The sequence below is a fragment of the Macaca mulatta genome, chromosome 7 (genome assembly GCF_049350105.2).
Source record: "Macaca mulatta isolate MMU2019108-1 chromosome 7, T2T-MMU8v2.0, whole genome shotgun sequence".
Lineage (NCBI taxonomy): Eukaryota > Metazoa > Chordata > Mammalia > Primates > Cercopithecidae > Macaca > Macaca mulatta.
This window is the reverse complement of record NC_133412.1, coordinates 54,485,907-54,504,936: the sequence shown is the minus strand read 5'-3', so window position 1 is coordinate 54,504,936 and position 19,030 is coordinate 54,485,907. Positions and strand designations below refer to the sequence as shown.

Below are 19,030 nucleotides of genomic sequence, written 5' to 3'. Positions count from 1 at the left end.
TGTGACTCTCCTACTCCAAAGCCTATGTTCATCCTTTGCCATGCTGCTATTTATAAACCTTTTGTCTGGAATTCTTTAGATCAGGACATTATCATCTCATCAACTTTTAAATATTAAGGAAAGTAATGGTTTCTTATGTAAATAGAACCAAAATTAGATAAATTATTTGACTGATATGACTTTCTATGGATGGTTTAGCTGATTCTGTGTCCAATGTAAAGTATATAACTAGCTTTTTAGATAAATTCTTTGATTGATATGACTTTCTATGGATGGTTTAGCTGATTTTGTGTTCAGGGTAAAGTGTGTAACTAGCTTTACAGGGATTTGCATCTTTAGCTATTAAGTTTTTATAGCTAAAGAAAGAAGAATTGCTTTATGCTATAACACCAGACTGTCAGCCTGGAAACAGATTTTTTTTTTCATGTAGGAAATTTAATTTTCAAAAACACTGAACCTTTGGAACAGAGCAAGCCCCAAGGAATAGACTTTCTCTTTCAGTTTATTAACTGTCAAGTGATTTCATTAAAAAAGGAACAAACTTGGCAGATGATGAACCCATAATTTAGATGAATTGCTTTGCTCAGAGGGAAAAAGGTTATAGAGATACAAATGTATGAAAATAGTGGACTTTGCCATTCTGAGATGGAAGGAATACTTCTATATTGTAGCTGATGACAAATGTACAGTTCTTTAATTGATGTCTTCCTGTCATTTTGTTCAAAAAAGGAAATTTGTGACTAAGTTGTATCATTGGATCTAGTATCTTTCAACTTTGTAGAATTAGTTTATCTGTCATGAGAACAGAAATCCCTTCCTTTGGGTTAATGCTTTTCTGTCTCCAGAGCAGTTGAACTAGCCTTAGGTGGTAACTGACTGCACAATACGTAGAGTTCTGGGAGGTTACAGTCACATATAAATGAGAGATATCTGCTTCAAAAAAATGTCAGTGGTTCTCGCCTCAGGGTTGAACATAACATCTGTGTTTTTTGAAGACCTAAGCCCACTGTATTCTGTCTGGAAACAGTTTGGAAATCAGGGAACCTTAACTTTACATGCTCAGGATATGGAGTCTACCAGTCTACCCATCAGCTGTGTCGAAAGGGAGTGATTTCTTTTGTTAATAGATTATGGAATAGCAAATATCTAAAAACTGTCTCTTAGCTTCCTGTTTCACGGGTCTTCTTCACCAACATTTATACTGCTACAGGGGACTCCACATCATAAACAAGCATCTAGGATAAGTCAGCTGTTCAGTCAGTCATTCTGTCAGGGAGCCCCAGGTCCCTGCTCCCTGCCCCTCTCCTCCTGTGAACTTGTGGCCTGTGCAGGCTCACTCACAAAGGAGCACCATTGAACTTCAACCAGACCTGCTCCCTAGTGGCCTTTAAGCCTAAAGGGCTTAATAATGGGCAATAATGTCAAGTGATTTCATTAAAAAAGGAAAAGAAAAATCAAAAGCCTATTTCTGGAATCTTTGGTGCCCAACTAAAATAAAAAAAACATTTCTCCTTTCCAGATCCTTGCTATATCCGACTTGAAACTTATCCCCACTTGAGCCACTTTTGCCAAAAACAGCAGGAATAAAACGAGAGTGGCTCAAGAGGGTTCAACTGTTCTCCAAATCAGTGTCTCTAGGGATAAAAAGAAATGAAATAACAAAATAAATAAAAAATAAATAAAAAACAATTATTCTAAAAATCAAATGCCCTGGCTGTCATTTGGAATGCCCTTTCTTGACTGGTTCTCACAATTCTCCAGTACCTTTTCTTCCTTCTTTTCATGCAACTCTATATTTCCTTCTCAGTTCTTTCCTTCCTGTTTTTTCTTCTTTTTTGTCTCTCTCCTGTCTCTCCTCTCTTATTTTATCAGTCTCGCCATTACTCTTTCTCATTCTCTTCCTAGCTATAGTTTCCAGGTAGCCTTTACCCTTCATGTTTCTTTCTGACTCCTCATCAGCATGTGAGGGGACCTAAATGCCCAGAATTTCTAGCATTGGGGCCTGTAATATATACCAATGACTATGTGTTTTTTCTTAATTACTTTTATGCATTTAAAAACAAACAGATGAACTTAGTAGGGGAAACATTTATTTCTGATCACAGATTCTAGGAGTTCAGAATTCAGATGGGGCTTATCACAGTGGAAATTACTTGTCTCTGCTCCATGATGTCATGGCTATAGCTAAGAGCTAAAATCATCTGGAGGCTCTTTACTCTTATGTTTGATGCCTGGGATGACTCAAAGACAAGATTCACCTAGGACTGGTGGCCAGAGCATCTACCTACTGCTTCTCCATGTGACTTGGACTTTTTAAAACACTATGCTGTCTCGATTCTGAGTGGGAGTGTCCTAAGAGGAAGCTTCCAGAAAGCAAGTGTTCCAAGAGAAACCAACAAAAGCTACAGGACTTTTTATGACTTAGCCTCAGAAGTCATACACTTATTTATCAACCATACTTTATTGGTTGAATCAGTCATAAGCCTTCCATATTCAAGGGAAGGGAAACATAGGCTTCACCAGCTTTGTAAAGCAACACATCTGTCTACATAGACACCATTGATGTAGATGGACGTGATCAAGACTGTAAGCTTAAGTAAATTAAATACATAGTATTTGTACTGTATAGCAATGGATGAGTTTTCCAGAAAAGTACTATTTTTGTGATCGTTGTGGTCAGAGAAACGCATGTTCTGGTTCATCAAAACAACTTACATGTCAAAAGTGAGGTTTTAGGAACTATGTATGTAAAGGACAGGAAAACAGATTTTAAGTGGAAAGAAGGAAGGTGTACATCTCAGCATGATCTGACCTCAGAAAAATCTGAGAGATAATTTATGAATTGCCTGGGAGGCTCACAGGAACTGAAGAAAAAAACTGAAGTGAGATAAATTGTCTGACCTGCTGAAGAGTTAGACGAGATGATATAAGACACGTTGATGATTTGGGTTTGAATGCATCACAAGAATACAGAGCTGTTACAGGGAGACATCCTCATTAGACCCCTGGATCTGGAGTCAGAATGACCTGACTTTGAGCCATCACATTACCTCTTCAAATTGTATGACATTAGACAAGTTATTTGAACACTTAAGACTCCATTTCCTCATCTGTAAAATAGAGATTAAGAACACCTACCTCACAAGACTATTTGAGGATTAAATATGATTGCATAAAAGTGCTATGCTCACTAGCAGATAGTAGGCCCTCAGAAAATGTGAACTGACTCAGTTTCTGAGAAGAAGAATTTACCTAAACTGTCTTGCAGATGCTGAGTCAGAAGGTTGGAAACTGAATGCAGCATTCCCAGTGCTCCTTCACCCTCTTCAAAGCCACAAACCTGTGTGCTTATTTTGTGTGAGAACCCATCATGTAATAGTACAAAAGGTTATCCATTAGAGTATTTTCCTAGCTGGTTCCATTTCATTGTATACTAATAAGGCTGTCAAAATATTTTTCTCTCTTCAGCAAAGAGTCTGATTTCACTCTGAATTCATATTGGCATGGGTGGCCTTGAGACTGGGGATATTGTATATTGCATTCAGTTTGACAGTTTTTACAATTGAAGGTGGTCTCAGGAAACAAATCAATGTACTGACTTGGCAATTAATTCTGGCTAAAAAGGAAATATAGTTTCCTTGAAAAATTGGTTTAATTTTTACATTCAAACTTATATGCCCCTTGACCTGCTCTTATCAGTGAAGGTTAAACAGAGGGCACTGGGTCACAGCATGCTGGACGTGACTAATTAAATAAAGGCTGAGCTGAGAAAGTGTCACTACTTGATTTAAAGGAGCAAAGCCCTTCTGAAGTCTCTTTGGGGCTTGAAGAACATTTTTTTTGTTTGTTTTGGGGCTGTGAAACAGACAAAAGGCACTCTTAAAATTTAGCAATAATTTTGTTTCAAGAATGCTCACTAAAATGGCTCTGTTTCACCCAGTTAGGTAAAGTGAATTCATTGAAACGTCCAAGCTGCAACGCATCCAACCTGGTTCAAGCCCACTCAGACCTCAAATCAAAAGATGAGTTTAAAACGCTGCCTTTTCCCACAGGCCAGCAGTGGTGCTTCATTCCAGTGTGGGCTGCGAGTGTATTCTGTGGGCTTCGCCTCTCCCCTTTGCCCTCCTGTCGCTCTGTCTGTTTGACATGTTTATTAAATAGAGCTGCACAGACTCAGGCTCTCTTCTTGAGTCGCCCACCGCCGACAGCCCTTTGCCTGTCTGGAGAAAGGATCCCAGAAGTCCCATAGCTGAGGGGTTTCATGGTTTTAAGGAGAATTTTTTGTATTTTTTTTTTACATTCTTTTGGGAGCCTTTGGTTTATAGAGCTACTTATTTGAATAATAACTAGTTGTTATTTATAATTTTTGTTTAAACATAAATAATTAGAAATATATGTTTAACTCTGTGTACAAGAAACTATTTTCTCCTTCAGAAAAAAAATTGTTGGAATTTAGCTAAGTGGTAGATTTACAGGTGAATTTTAGGTTTTTTATGCTTTTCCAGATTTTCTACAGTAAGAATATTTGTATATGAGAAAAATTAAGTTATTAAAAATAGAATAAATAACTGTGCTTTAGGTAGATAATGTCTTGATCCACGTGGTATAGGCGTTTGGTCTGCTACTGTCCCTTTTCAGGTAAACATTGTATTTATTATTGTCATTTATTAGAAAAAGAACCCCTAAACTGAAGTGTTAAGTATAGTACTGTAGAAATGTCATGTTTTTCCAGCACCGTGGCAGAAAATGCACAGGGCCAGTCTTGCTTTGTGATTTGCAGCCCTGGCTCTCCCTGGGCTGAGGGCTTCTAACTGCTCCTTGTCTTTGTCAGTCTATTGTAGGGGCAGAGGGCTTGTCCCTTGCATTCCGGCACATGGCCAGCTCCCTGCTGGGCCACTGCAGCCAAGTCTCCTGTGAAAGCCTCCTTCATGAGGTCATCGTCTGTGTGGGCTACTTCACTGTTAACCACCCAGATAACCAGGTAAGAGGCCCTGGAAAGTTCCTTAGAACATTCCCCCCAGTGCTGAGAGTGTGACGTATTAGAATGAGAAAAGGCAGGCTAATGGGCTGGAACCCAAATGTCCTCTGTAAAGCCCTTTAACCAGACGCCAGGAATATGCCTCTAACTCCTTCTCTTCAAATAGATTTTTTTTTCTTTTGGAGACAGAGGCTCGCTCTGTCACCCAGGCTGGAATGCAGTGGTGCAATCTCAGCTCACTGCAACCTCCACCTCCCAGGTTCAAGCAATTCTAATGCCTCAGCCTCCCAAGTAGCTGGGATTACAGGCACCCACCACCACACCTGGCTAATTTTTTGTATTTTTAGTAAAGATGGGGTTTCACCATGTTGATCAGGCAGGTCTTGAACTCCTGACCTCAGGTGATCCGCCTGCCTTGGCCTCCCAAAGTGCTGAGATTACAGGCATGAGCCACTACACCTGGCCCTCTTCAAATAGATTCGATAAGAACTAGATTAGCATTAGGGCCTCCTCTTAGAGCTATAAAATAAAATATTTGTAATAAAATATTCTTAAGCCACAGAGAAGCATGTACTCTCTTACCATGTAGATTCTTTACTATGTACTTCCTTACCACGTGGAGTCTGCTGCTCTAGCTATCAGGGTTTTTGTTTTGATAAGGTAGCTTACATCTTCCAAGTTGGGTCACTTTTCATATAGTATTAGAGTCTGGTGTTCTATGAAACTGTTCTTGACTCCTGGCTTCTGCCTAGGTGCTTAGAATCTTCCTTTGGTGTTGGTGGGAGGCTGAGAAGGTAGGACTCTCCCGTGGGTCACTCATAGTAGTTTTGCTTTAAACTACTTTAATTATTTGGTTTCAGAGCAATATTTCATAGATTATTTTTTTTAAAAAAAAAGATTTCATTTGTAAAAAGGTTTCTGCTTTTTTTTTTTTTCTGAGACGAAGTCTGGCTCTGTCGCCCAAGCTGGAGTGCAGTGGCGCGATCCTGGCTCACTGCAAGCTCCGCCTCCTGGGTTCCCGCCATTCTCCTGCCCCAGCCTCCCGAGTAGCTGGGACTACAGGAGCCCGCCACCGCGCCCGGCTCATTTTTTTTTTTTTGTATTTTTAGTAGAGACGGGGTTTCACTGTAGTCTCAATCTCCTGACCTTGTGATCCGCCCGCCTCGGCCTCCCAAAGTGCTGGGATTACAGGCGTGAGCCACCGCGCCCGGCCTTTTTTTTTTTTTTTTTTTTTTAGACAAGTTCTTGCTCTGTCATTCAGGCTGGAGTGCAGTGGCATGATCATGGCTCACTGCAGCCTTGACCCCCTGGGCTCAAGCGATCCTCCCACCTCAGCCTCCTGAGTAGCTGGGTCCACATGCGGGTACCATCACACCCAGCTAATTTTTGTAGAGACAGGGCTTTGCCATGTTGCCTAGGCTAGTCTTGAACTCCTGGGCTCAAGCAGTCCTCCCACCTTGGCCTCCCAAAGTGCTGGGATTACAGGTGTGAGCCACCACACCTGGCCTGCTTTCTGCTTTTTTAAGATGTTGGAAAATCTGTTATAGATTTTTTACTAATAATAAAGTACCTTATTTCTCTTTATTTTTGAAGCCGGGATTATGGCATAACTAGCATATCAAATAGTAATTCCTGACAACCTCATTTATCTAAAGCCCCCTACTTGGCCGGGCGCAGTGGCTCACACCTATAATCCCTGCACTTTTGGAGGCCAAGGCAGGCAGATCACCTGAGGTCGAGAGTTTGAGACCAGCCGCATACTCACCAACATGGAGAAACCCCGTCTCTACTAAAAATACAAAATTAACTGGGCATAGTGACGCATGCCTATAATCCCAGCTACTCGGAGGCTGAGGCAGGAGGAGGCAGAAGTTGCGATGAGCTGAGATTGCACCATTGTACTCCAGCCTGGGCAACAAGAGCAAAACTCCGTCTTAAAAAAAAAAAAAAGAAAAAGCTCCCTACTCAGCCAACCTTAATTGTATAGATTGTAGCTAAGAAAGAAAAGCCTCTGAACAACCCCTTAACTCTTACTCTAAACTTTGATTTTTTTTTTTTTTTTTTTTTTTGAGACAGAGCCTTACTCTGTCGCCCAGGCTAGAGTGCAGTGGTGTGATCTTGGCTCACTGCAACCTCTGCCTCCCGGGTTCAAGCGATCCTCCTGTCTCAGCCTCCTGAGTAGCTGGGCACCCACCATCATGCCCAGCTAATTTTTGTATTTTTAGTATAGACAGGGTTTCACCATCTTGGCCAGGCTGGTCTGGAACTCCTGACCTCGTGATCCACCCACCTTGGCCTCCCAAAGTACTGGGATTACAGGTGTGAGCCACCGTGCCCAGCCTTACTCTAAACTTCCTAATTTGTATTGTAGGCAAATCTCTAACAAGTATGTTTGCAAGGTTTATCTAGCCTGCAGCAAACTAGATCTGGGCAGGAATAAAAGAGATGGTTGTGGTGGTAGAGCCAAGTACAAGGCAAGAAACTGCACAATGAGAGCTGAAATTGCTTTCCTGAGAAGGAGAAAAAAGAAAAAATAAATAAATAAATAAGGCAGGCCCAAGAACTCAGAAGTCATAGCCATCTGGGTTCAAAGGGACACTGAGCCCTGCTCTGTATTTCCTAGATGATTGTTGATGCCTCTAATACCTCAAGTAAGCATGGAGGCAAAGTGTATGTTCAGTCATTCCCTGAACCGCACTGCAGGAATAAGCAGTCTGTTTTAGAAGGATTCCCATGGCTAAAATATAGACAGTTTGGATCCTTACCAGAGTATTATACCAGAAAAGTTCCCCTTTTACAGACCCTGTTGCCAGGAGAGTAGATGGCAGCTTTTTCTCCCCTCCTACCTCTACAGCACAGGCAGTGTCCTTCCCTTTCAAGCACTCCCTGATGGGGATGCTCTGTCCTCTCTGTGGACCAAGCCTAGTAGGCTCACAGGTCTCTTACAGACTGCTCAGAGGAAGGAAAGTTGAGGGAAATCATCCGTGTAGATTTTTTTTTCTTCATGTGCATCCATTCAACCCATTAAATTGCTTTTTATTTTATCTTAAAAGTTGATTTTATTTTTCTGATTTTAGTTATTGTGAAAAAGGGCAGCCGGGCACAATGGCTTGTGCCTGTAATCCCAGCACTTTGGGAGGCCAAGGCGGGTGGATCACCTGAGGTCAGGAGTTCGAGATCAGCCTGGCCAACATTATGAAACCCTGTCTCTACTAAAAATACAAAAATTAGCTGGGCGTGGTGGCAGGCGCCTGAAATCCCAGCTACTCAGGAGGCTGAGGCAGGAGAACTGCTTGAATATGGGAGGCAGAGGTTGGAGTGAGCCGAGATCCCGCCACTGCACTCCAGCCTGGGAGACAGAGCCAGACTCTGTCTCAAAGAAAGAAGAAAAGAAAAGGAAAAAGGAAAGGAAAGGAAGAAGGTAGGAAGGAGAAAGGAAGAGAAAAGGAAAGGAAAAGGAAAGGGAAGAGAAAAAGACAGTTCAAGTATAAAGAAAAAAACGGGAATCACAGTTATTCCTGATCTCACTATCTGAGATAGCCACTGTTAACATTTTGGCAGATTCCCTTCCAGCCTCTTTTCTATGAGTAATTTTACACGGCTGAGGTCATACTGTACAAATGCTTGTGTCCTGCTTTATGCACTTAACATTATATCAGAATCTTTGCTAAGTATTTTTAACAACTATATGGCTTTATCTTGTATGGACATTCATGGTTAACCTAAAAATGTCTTATTTTATACTTAAATTGTTTATTATATATGAAGACACTGCCTACTGCCTTTGAAAGATGTAAGTAATTTGTATATGTGATAATATTTTGCTGTGTGCAGTTCTGCAGGACAAAATTCAGCTCTTTCCATGCGTTTCATATTAAGGATGGTTTAAAACTTTTTGCTTAAACCAACTCTATTATGATAAACTTACTGAACTCAGAATTTCATGGGATTTCAGACAGTTTTTCTGCTGATGCTGGATCACATATTAATTCTCTCCTTTAGATAAAACACACAATTTTGGCATCTCTGGGCTCAGAGTTAAGGGGTATCAGGAATGGGGGACTCATATTTGGAGATGGCATGTAAGACCTGACTTGGACATGGTAGGAAGGTGATGACTGGGCATGCTGGGATGAGAAAAAAAGCAGATGAAATGGGTGGAGAGAGCACTGGTCAATACAAGGAGGAGGAAGAGACTGAGACCCTGTCACTTGTCAGTTGGAGAAGAAGAGGATACAGTGAGGTTTGAAGATCATTGGTGAGAGGTAAGCTCACGCTGAGGAAGAAATTAGAAAAGTGAAAAAAGCCAGACCCTGTGTTTCAACACCTTGCCTCCCAGAAGGATTGAATACCAAACTGGACATCCACTTCTGATTTGAGGGAAGATTAGAGAGGTCACTTTAGATCTGGGGCAGTTGCTAAAATGCAACAATCTATGAGAAGAAAGAACAAGATTTAAAAAAAAAAAAAGTAGAGAAGTAAGAAGCTGATAGAAAAGATAGTAATTGTAAGAAGCTGAGACACTGCACATTATGGAGATGATATTACTAAGCATAATATTTATATTAGAAATTTTTATTTTATTTTATTTTTGAGATGGAGTTTCATTCTTGTTGCCCAGGCTGGAGTGCAATGGCACCATCTTGGCTCACCACAACCTCCGCCTCCCAGGTTCAAGCGATTCTCCTGCCTCAGCCTCCTGAGTAGTTAGGATTACAGGTGTGCACCACCACGCCTGGCTAATTTTGTATTTTTAGTAGAGACGGGGTTTCTCCATGTTAGTCAGGCTGGTCTCAAACTCCTAACGTCAGGTGATCCGCCCACCTTGGCCTCCCAAAGTGCTGGGATTACAGACATGAGCCACCACGCCCAGCCATATATTAGAAATATTATAAGGTAGAGGCCAGGCATGGTGGCTCACACCTGTAATCCTAGGTCCGGAGTTCAAGACCAGCCTGGCCAATATGGTGAAACCCCATCTCTACTACAAATACAGAAATGAGCCAGGCGTGGTGGCACATGCCTGTAATCCCAGCAACTGGGAAGGCTGAGGCAGGAGGACCGCATGAACCTGGGAGGCGGAGGTCGCGGTGAGCTGAGATCACACCACTGCACTCCAGCCTGGGTGACAGAGCGAGACTCCGTTTCAACAAAAAAAAAAAAGAGAGAGAGAGAGAGAAATAAGGTAGAAATACCTTATATTTGTAGAGTTCTTTATACTATTCTTCCCATCTCTTGTCTCTTGAGCCTCAGTAGCACTTTAGTGGGGCCGTAAGTACAGGAATTATTCTTACCTCACAGACAGGTGAGCAGTTGGGCTTCTAAAAGATAAAGTAAGCTCCCTGAAATGACACAGAAAATCATTTCTTTATGAACGATCAAGACTAGCATCCAGGTTTTGCAAAGCCCAACTCAGTGTACTTTTCATTTCATCTTACATTGCTTAAGAAAGCCAGGCATGTCCCAGGTACCATCCACTCGTGACCACTGAAGTGTATCTTGGCTAGCGGTGGTGAATGTAGAAGATGATGCAGGTTCACCAAGACAGTACATTTGAGAAACTGCCATTCTGCCCCTTAGATGCTGACTGGAAAGCTTCTAGGGCCTATCTGTATGCCTTATTCAGGGAGACTCATAAAGATCTTGGAAAGTGTAAATGAACATGTTTTATGAGTAGAAATGGACCACAGTTTAGCAGATAGAAAGCCTGGGTTCTAGCCCCAGCTCTGCCATTAGCTGTGTGATCATAGATAAATTCTTTCCCCTCTCGAGGTTTAAGCATCACTGACTCTACAAAGAAGCAAATTAGTTCTGGAAGTGGATAGCAGTGATAATTGCATAATATTGTAAATATACTTAATGCCACTGAATTGTGGGGTTAAAAATAGTTGAAATGGGGCCAGGCGTGGTGGCTCAAGTCTATAATCCCAGCACTTTGGGCAGCCAAGGCAGGCAGATCACTTGAGGTCAGGAGTTTGAGATCAACCTGGCCAACATGGCAAAACCCCATCTCTACTAAAAATACAAAAATTAGCCAGGTGCTGTAGTGCATGCCTGTAATCCCAGCTACTTGGGAGGCTGAGGCAGGAGAATCACTTGAACCCAGGAGGCAGAGGTTGCAGTGAGCCGAGTTCGCACCACTGCACTCCAGCCTGGGCGACAGAGCAAGACTCTGTCTTTAAAAAAAAAAAAAAAAAAAAAAAAAAAAAAAAAAAGGTAAATTATGTTATACATATTTTACACAATGAAGTAAACAAAAAATAAGTGGATTATACTAGATGACCTCCCCTGTAAGTTCCATGAGTCTGTGACATTTTAAAGGCTGAAACTAGAACCACAGAGCAGCATTTTGATCTCATGGGGATTCCAAGCTATTTTGTGGTTTTTCGGACCTTCCTTACCCTACTCCAGATTCCATCTGCAGCAGACAGCTTAATGAGCTGCCTGCCCACTGTGTGGCAACTTATCATTAAAACCTCAGTATACTTTGGCTCCTCACTATTAATAGAGGGAACCCAATGACAGATACTTATAAGCAGACTTCTTACAGGTGAGATGTCACGTACCTTGCTCTGTGATGCCATCTTCAGCCACAGTTGTTTTACCTGCACTAAAGGCTGTGCTCACCAGCTCATGGCTGTGCTCCATGCCAGTCAGGCTGCAGGGCAAGGGCAGGGTATAGGAATAGCCACAAGCTTGCCGAGGTGATAACTGCTCATATCCCAATAGAGTTGGGAAGTTTTCTATAACTGCAAAGTTAATTGTTAGTTTGTTTTCACTTTTAAAACTAGTTCTATTAAATTGCCCTTCTACTGACCCCACGAAGTCCAGTAATTTGCTAAGTGAGCATTTGCTAAGAGGATGTGGTAAGTTTAGTTTTCAGCACTGGCGTTAGCTTCTTCAGTCATAGATTCATGGCGCCTTCATCCTAGAAGGGCTCTGAGAGATACCTAGTCCATCTCCCTCATATTGTAGGAGGAAGAACTGAGGCTCAGAGAAGGAAAAGGAATTGTCAAGCAAGAATTGGCAGAGCCCAGCCTCGCCACTGGCAGTTCAGTGAGTTTCCACCTCACTTCTGTACTTAAGAAAGGAATCTGTTTCGCCTATTGCCACTTTCTGTAAATCAGAGGAAATTCATAGGAGAAATTAGATGCTCAGTTCATTTAATGTTTCCTTATCATTAGTCATAAGTCATGTTAATTTGCAGAGCCAGTTTGTCCACAGGGGATCATAGATTTCCTACTGGGAAAACAGCTTGTGTCTTTATAAAACAAGACATCCTGAAAGCCTGCTGCAGCCTACTGTTTGATTACGTAACTGCTTTGCATAAAGGATTGGCACTTTTTATTTGCCACCATTTAGTCTATTAACTGGAAAGACTGAGCCCCATGATACCAAGGATGACTTGAGAAGAGAAACCTGGATAATAAAAGTGATGTCCCATCCTTGATGGAATGAATCTTCTGTTTCCTATAGGGTTGCAGTTTCTAATTAAAATGTTTTAATCGAAAGATTCCCTGCATTTTATGGCACTTTCTTGACTCTAAATTCCTTCCCATTTAATTATTATAATGAACATAATTAGTATGTGCTGTCAACCCGTCACTTTATTTACATTTTGTATTAGATAATTAAATGTGGTATGATAATTAAATTAACTCAAATGACAGATGATTTGACTGCCTGCATATTACTATATTGGGAATATGCACCTTTGCTCACTCATTTTATTTAGCAACTGGCTTTTTCATTTGGAAAGGCCCCATAGATTACAGTTGTCAGAGTTGGAGGTTCTTGCGATCCCTGAAAGGAAGGATCCCCTTGTCCCCCTCCCGCATTGAGCTCTCTCTAGTGAAGTCCATGCTGATCATGTAACCGTCTGCTCTGCACCACACCCTGCCAAAGGCTCCTGAAAGCTTCTGGGCAGATCCGAACAGGCAAGCAAGTTGGAGAGCGAAGCTTGTGAAACTCGGTTCTGCCTGAGCTGCATGCCATGCATTTTCCAGCTCTTTTGTAACTCAGTGACTTAGTGAGAAATCCCAAACATTAATTTGACTACAAGTTCCGAAAATGAATCTGTTGTACTCACCTCGGTTGTTTCCCTGTGCACAGAAACAAGGAGTGGTTTCCTAGAGTCATTGTGTGTTAAGAGTGGCAGCTTTCCAGAATCCCATTCCAGCATTTAGAACTTTTAGAGGTGGCTTAATTCCTGCTCAAACATTCTTATTTCACTCTTTACCTCAAAGGCAGATGGTCAGTCCTAGGTCACACCCACTTGGTAAACTCCCCTAGCCCCATCCCAGTTCGTGAATGGAGGCTGCGGTGGTGGGCTCAGAGTGGAAACTCCAGCACCCAAGGCCTTTCTGTTCTCCCAGAGTTGGCAGCTTATTCTTTAGCTGTCACACAAGCATTCAGCTTTCTATATTTTCTTTCTTTGTGTGACGGATACGTTCCTTTCATAAAATAGAAATACATCATGTCTAAGGAAGAGCCTGAGTTTCAGCAATGCAACCATTTTGGAACCAAGCTACTCTCAATATTATAGCACCAAAGAAAAAAATGTGGGGTTTTTTCTCCAAAAGTAGAACAAAAATTCTCAATTAAAAATAATTTATACCTAAATATTTATTTTGAGACTTCTGATGAGTGAACTGGCTGACATAAGAATGGAGAAATTTGCCAATTAGCAATTTTGGCCAATTGCATTAAACTTCACAGAATCCAAATAAAAGATACCTTTTATTTTCCTCATTGTTTTGGTGAATTTTTCCACACAAGGGTAGTTAAAAGTGCCACATGCTCACACTAGATACAGTTTTTACTCCACAAACCTCTTGAGACGTCAAAAGAAACTCCTGACTTGCCTGAGTGGCTATGTTGCCAGGACATCACCTGAGGTAGGCAGCAGCCAGCCCAAGGAGCTGCTGCTAGGTCAGGAGTGTGCACGAACCTCAGTTATCCTTTGCTCACTTGAAAATCTTCTATTGGGGCATCAAATAAACACAAGAAAATGAGGCCAGAAGGAATCTTTTATCAAAGTTTAATTCATGACCAATAATACAATTTTTCTGGGCTTGCCTTGGTCTTCAGCCATGGAGGGGGCGTTTATAATAAAAATCCCTCTGAGATAGACTGTAAAGGCTTAGGCTGTAATCACAGGGAACACCTCTTCTGAGATAGGAGGTTTTATATAAGACCCTCATAAGTTACAGAAAGCCCATCACGATGGAACAGACATTGGTACAGCAGTCAGGACTGTTGGATCCTTTTACAGCTTTATAGCTGTTTGACCCTGGGTAAGTCACTGCCCTTCTCTGAGCTTTAGTTTCCTGTCTGTATAAAGAGTTAGCCTGGGTGCTCTGAAGAAGCCTTTCAGCTCTGATAGAGGAAGAATATATAATTATAAGATGAATTGGGAAGTCATGACCAGACCAGCTATCAGAACATGGTTCCCCATCTGTGGAGAACCTGTGAGAAAACTCTGCCTACAGGGTTCCTCTGTGGACCAAAACTTGTAGAAGTACAGAGGATCCTCCCACCTCAGAACCTCTGGGCTGCCACTCAAAACTCTGTTTTGACACAGCTGCCAAGGGGACTTTGGAGTATCAGTCTGGTTCTGGTCACCTGCCAGCTCCCCTTCCCAAAGGGGCATGCCTGGTTCACCTGGACATACCTGACAGGTGATAAACCTATTCTTGTCTGGAAGACAGTGAAGGAGAATCTCCACTCAGCACCTTGGGCTATAGAAGTGGGAGGGAAGGAGACGTCATACCCAAATAATTCTTTTATGTATGGGCAACTGCTAAACTGAAAACACACCACAGAGATAACTCAGAGGTGCATTGAGATTGTGTTAGGAAAAGAAACTGGAAAATGGCTCACATGAATCAATGTGAACATTTAATGGGCCTTAATTGGAACCTTATCCTACTATACTTAGAACAGAGAGATGAAAGCAGAAGAAATCTGAGAGACCATTTATTTCTCTTGAGAAAGCAGTAAACTGGAAACTCCAAAAAGATTTGATGACTATTATATTTTTATGATTAAATAAAATTGTCATAGACTAGTGCTGGAGAGCCCATAAATGTTCTGTGGAAAGTATCCATGCTCTCTGGCAGCTATTAGGTTATGACCAGAAAACCTATCAGCCCGTGCGCTTCATTTATTAACCCTGCTGTTCTCATACCACCCAAAAGCTCCATGGTAAGGCAAGTTTGTCCTCAGATCTCACAGGAAAGGTCCAAACCCAACTTAGAACCTTTGAATTTTAAGGCATTATTAAATGCTGTCCATTCATCTACCCATCTCCCTGTGCCTCCATGCACATATCCCGTTAGTTTATAATGGGCATAGTCTTTCCGGGAGGGAGGGAGGGGGGGGGAGGGGAGAGAGAGAGAGAGAGAGAGAGAGAGAGAATGTATAAGAAATCAGTTCTCTTTTCTTAAATAAGCTAGATTAGAAAATCAGAATAGGTACTTATTGAGAATTTGGGGGTGGCATATTTTATGTGATGACTTTTTTCCTTTGTAAGAAAAAAGTATTATAAGCACCTTCTCTTTTTACCATGTTTAAATATCGTACCTATGCAGGTATGGGCAGCATAGGATCATGATTGCCCATAGCAATTATATATGCTATGGATCATATTATGTCTGCAGGTTCACAGGCCTTCAGAGATCATCTATTCCAACTGCCCTCATTTCCAGAGAGGAGAAGGGCTTACTCCAGGTCACTGGAACCGGGCCTCCTGATATATTATCCAGGGCTTTCTGTGACCAACCTTCCTCCCATCCTCAGCCCCAATGGTAAAAGAGACACAGATAATACAAATATACACAAAAAAATCCAAAATAGTTTCTCAAATTTATGATGATATGGTGAGTCTGTATAATTTACAAGGTTAGTGTTCTATAGACAGGGTTTTCCCAAATGTAAATTAAAATGGAAGCAGCACTTGTTGCCATCATCCCTGATTAGCTGTAGAGCCCATGACTTTTAGCTTAGCCAAGTCTTTGAGAAAATCTGGCCCAACTTTCTTGTGCTGTGTTTGAACAGAATTTAAAATATGCTTCACTTAAAAGGTAACTCTTCTCACAGAATAGACAATATGAAAGAAGGAAAAAGAAGCCCTAACACAGAAAAGAAGACTGGAAGGTAACTCATTCTTGGAGAAATGCCAGTATTGTTAGCTTTTCGTCCCTATGAACATTCATCACTCATTCCTTCTCTCATTCGTCAACTTTTACAAAATGCCCACACTGTGTCGAACCATGTGCTAGGAGATGCAGAAATGAGCACAACCCAAACCTTGTCCTTATGACATCCACATCCAGGGGCAGTGCCTTCAGTGCTGAGATTGATTCCTTCCTTCGGCAGACATTTATTGAGTGCCTGCAGGGTGCCAGGCCCTGTTCCAGACATCCAGGATACAGTGGGAAGCAAAATAGACAAAGTCCCTGCCCTCAAGTTGCTGACATTCTCGGGGCTGGGGGAAATAATTAACAAACCTGGATCTATGCCAGAGGTTCCTCTTGAAACTGTTTCACAGTGGAGGTGGATGTTTGAGCTGATACCTGTAAGTGGAGTAGATACTTAGGAGGTAGCAAGGTAGGAAAGACATTCTAGGTATTGGAAGGAACATTAGCAAAGGTATTGAGATGTAAAATGACCTGGCAGGTTCAGGGGACTGCAAGCTGTTTATTCTGACTGGAGCTCAGGATGTAGGAGACACAAGAGCTAAGACTAAAGAGGCAGGCAGGGTCCAGGTCAGGAGGGACCCAAGAACTTGAGGATTGATCCCCTCGGAGACAAGGACCCCCTAAATGTTACAAGCAGGAGAATGATATGCTCAGACTATGTCCCAAAGTCCCAAATGTGGAGAATGGTAGGTGGGCATCAGACTTCCACACCGAAGCCCCAGGGCTGTAAACAAGCGTCCCTGGTTCTGAAGCATTATTCTCCCCTGCAGGAATAGAATGATGTTTGAGGAGGGGAAAAGCCTTTTTTGCATCCTTCTGCTGTTGGTACCCAGCACAGCCTTTTCCCATAGGAAGCAGAGAGCAGCTGGTCAGGAGCCGTCTCACTCAGTTTCCCTGGAGGGACACAGCAAAACAGCCATTCACCCCCTCACTACATGAGAAAAGCCCTTGTTTCTCTAGGATCACCTGGTTTCCAAAGCCTGTAAAAGGCCAATCCCCCAACTACTGGCTTTTTAGCTTCTTCTGGTGATCCTGGCTGCTTTCTTTCCTCTTTCCCTTCTTCCTTTTCTCTCATCCCTCCTCCTCCTTGACACTTTGCTGGTGCTAGAGAGCAGTGGATCCCTGGGACCACCAGGGAGAAGGCTGGTGCTTGAAGGGGCTACTTCCCATATGGTCTGCCAAGGTTGCTGTACTTAATCTCAGCTTGGAAATCATCTAATGGAAGAAGCAGATTTGGGAGGATAGCAATTTGTTTGCAGTGCTAGCCAAGGGACTCTTTGTGTTTCTCTGCTCTGATTTTGACTTGATCATGTATATGTATAGACTCTTCAAACTTTTCTCCTGAGATTTTGAAATAAAGCCACTTCTGTACCCTCCCTACCCTAACCCCAAGGCATCAGATTAAGCAAGGTGTGTGTTTGGGGCATGCCATATTCTTTATGACACATAGAGGTCATTGGCCTCAAGGACCCTCTTGTCATATTGCTCCTGGGCCTGGTCTCCAGGTGTGACAAACTTGACAAGAGCAATGTGGACAGAGATGCTTGGCTCTTGCACTGGCCTAGCCTGGCCACTGCAGCTGCTGCCTTTTTACTATAGCATTGTATCAGGACCAGTTTTGTGGAGAGGAATGCAGCAACTACTTTGTTTCTGCTCTGCTAGAAAAATATTCTTTGTTCCAATGATTTACAAACTCTCTCTGCTGTCTTTTTAAATGAATTTAGATGTCTAGACACCTATTTTTGCCCCTGCTAGGGACACCTTGTCTCTGACAAGGGAAGAAGTAAAACAGGAATTCTTAGGCATAAAGAATTTGCCCTGGTGAAATTTAACTATTTACATTTCTGTCTGACTCCATATACCACTCACCCTACCACACCAACCAATGGAACTGGTTTGGCCTTAGGTTTTGACAGGTGCTTACAAAGCCAGCAGAAAGAATCTGCTTCTGCCCCACCCTACCCCTCCTCTCTGTAGCACTGGCTGTTGGACCACATAGGGTGCTGGCCAAAATACCCAGCTAACTGTTCTCACACATAGAAAGATGGTGTTATCTGAGTCCTTGAAGGCCCGGGATGGGTAGGCCCAGAGCTCTGGTGTGGTAGGTACAGGCTCCCTGGAATAGGGATTTGGTCCTCATTCATTCATTCCCCAGATAGTTAATGAACACCTGTTGTTTTCCAGGCACTGTGCTAGACACTATGCCAAATACTAGGAGTACAGCAGTGAATATAGGGGGCTATCCTTACAGAGCAGACAGTCTTGAGACTGTTGAAACTGGGGATTCATAGCAGTCTGTCTTTGCCTAAACAACTGCTCTGGTATGTGGAGCAGGGCCGTATGTGGTTCTGCCTTCTGGTCCGTGGCAGGCACAGGGCTGGGGTCCCAGTGATGTAAGTGTTTAGAAACTTGCCAGAGGGCCCTGTGGGGAAAAAAACAACTAATAAAAATAACGCAATATGGAGAGCTTTCTAAAACCACTGATGGAGTTCTCCTAAATAAGGAGAAAATGCAGGATCACTCTTAGGTCTTAGAAAAACCAGAAGAGGCAGAGTATAAGTAGGTAAAACAGAACTTGACCATTTTCTGTTGTTTCCTTGAATATAATGAGTTCTAGAGAGCTGGAAATTTTACTATAGGACATCATGATTTTATCTATTATGTATGTAGATTATATAATAGAGAGAGAGAGCAAGGGCCGGGCGCAATGGCTCACACCTGTAATCCCAGCACTTTGGGAGGCTGAGGTGGGTTCGTCACAAGGTCAAGAGTTCAAAACCAGCCTGGCCAACATGGTGAAACCCCATCTCTACTAAGAACACAAAAATTAGCCAGGCGTGGTGGCAGGCAC

The 19,030-nt window shown here is 42.3% G+C and overlaps 1 protein-coding gene and 1 long non-coding RNA gene across 29 annotated transcripts in view; one reads left to right on the top strand and one right to left on the bottom strand.

Moving 5' to 3' along the window:
* Positions 1-19,030, top strand: part of SCAPER (S-phase cyclin A associated protein in the ER) — a 568,707-nt gene that overhangs the window by 535,175 nt on the left and 14,502 nt on the right. For all 28 annotated transcript variants that reach the window (XM_077939992.1, XM_077939989.1, XM_077939985.1 and 25 more), the window contains one exon: positions 4,832-4,981. In XM_077939992.1, coding sequence (XP_077796118.1) covers positions 4,832-4,981 — 150 coding nt within the window. The remainder of the gene's footprint in view (positions 1-4,831; positions 4,982-19,030) is intronic.
* On the bottom strand, positions 7,049-9,509 carry LOC144330012 (uncharacterized). Its single transcript, XR_013395819.1, has 2 exons — positions 8,181-9,509; positions 7,049-7,139 (listed from the first exon to the last, which is right to left on the bottom strand). It is a non-coding gene; the product is annotated as an uncharacterized LOC144330012 (long non-coding RNA).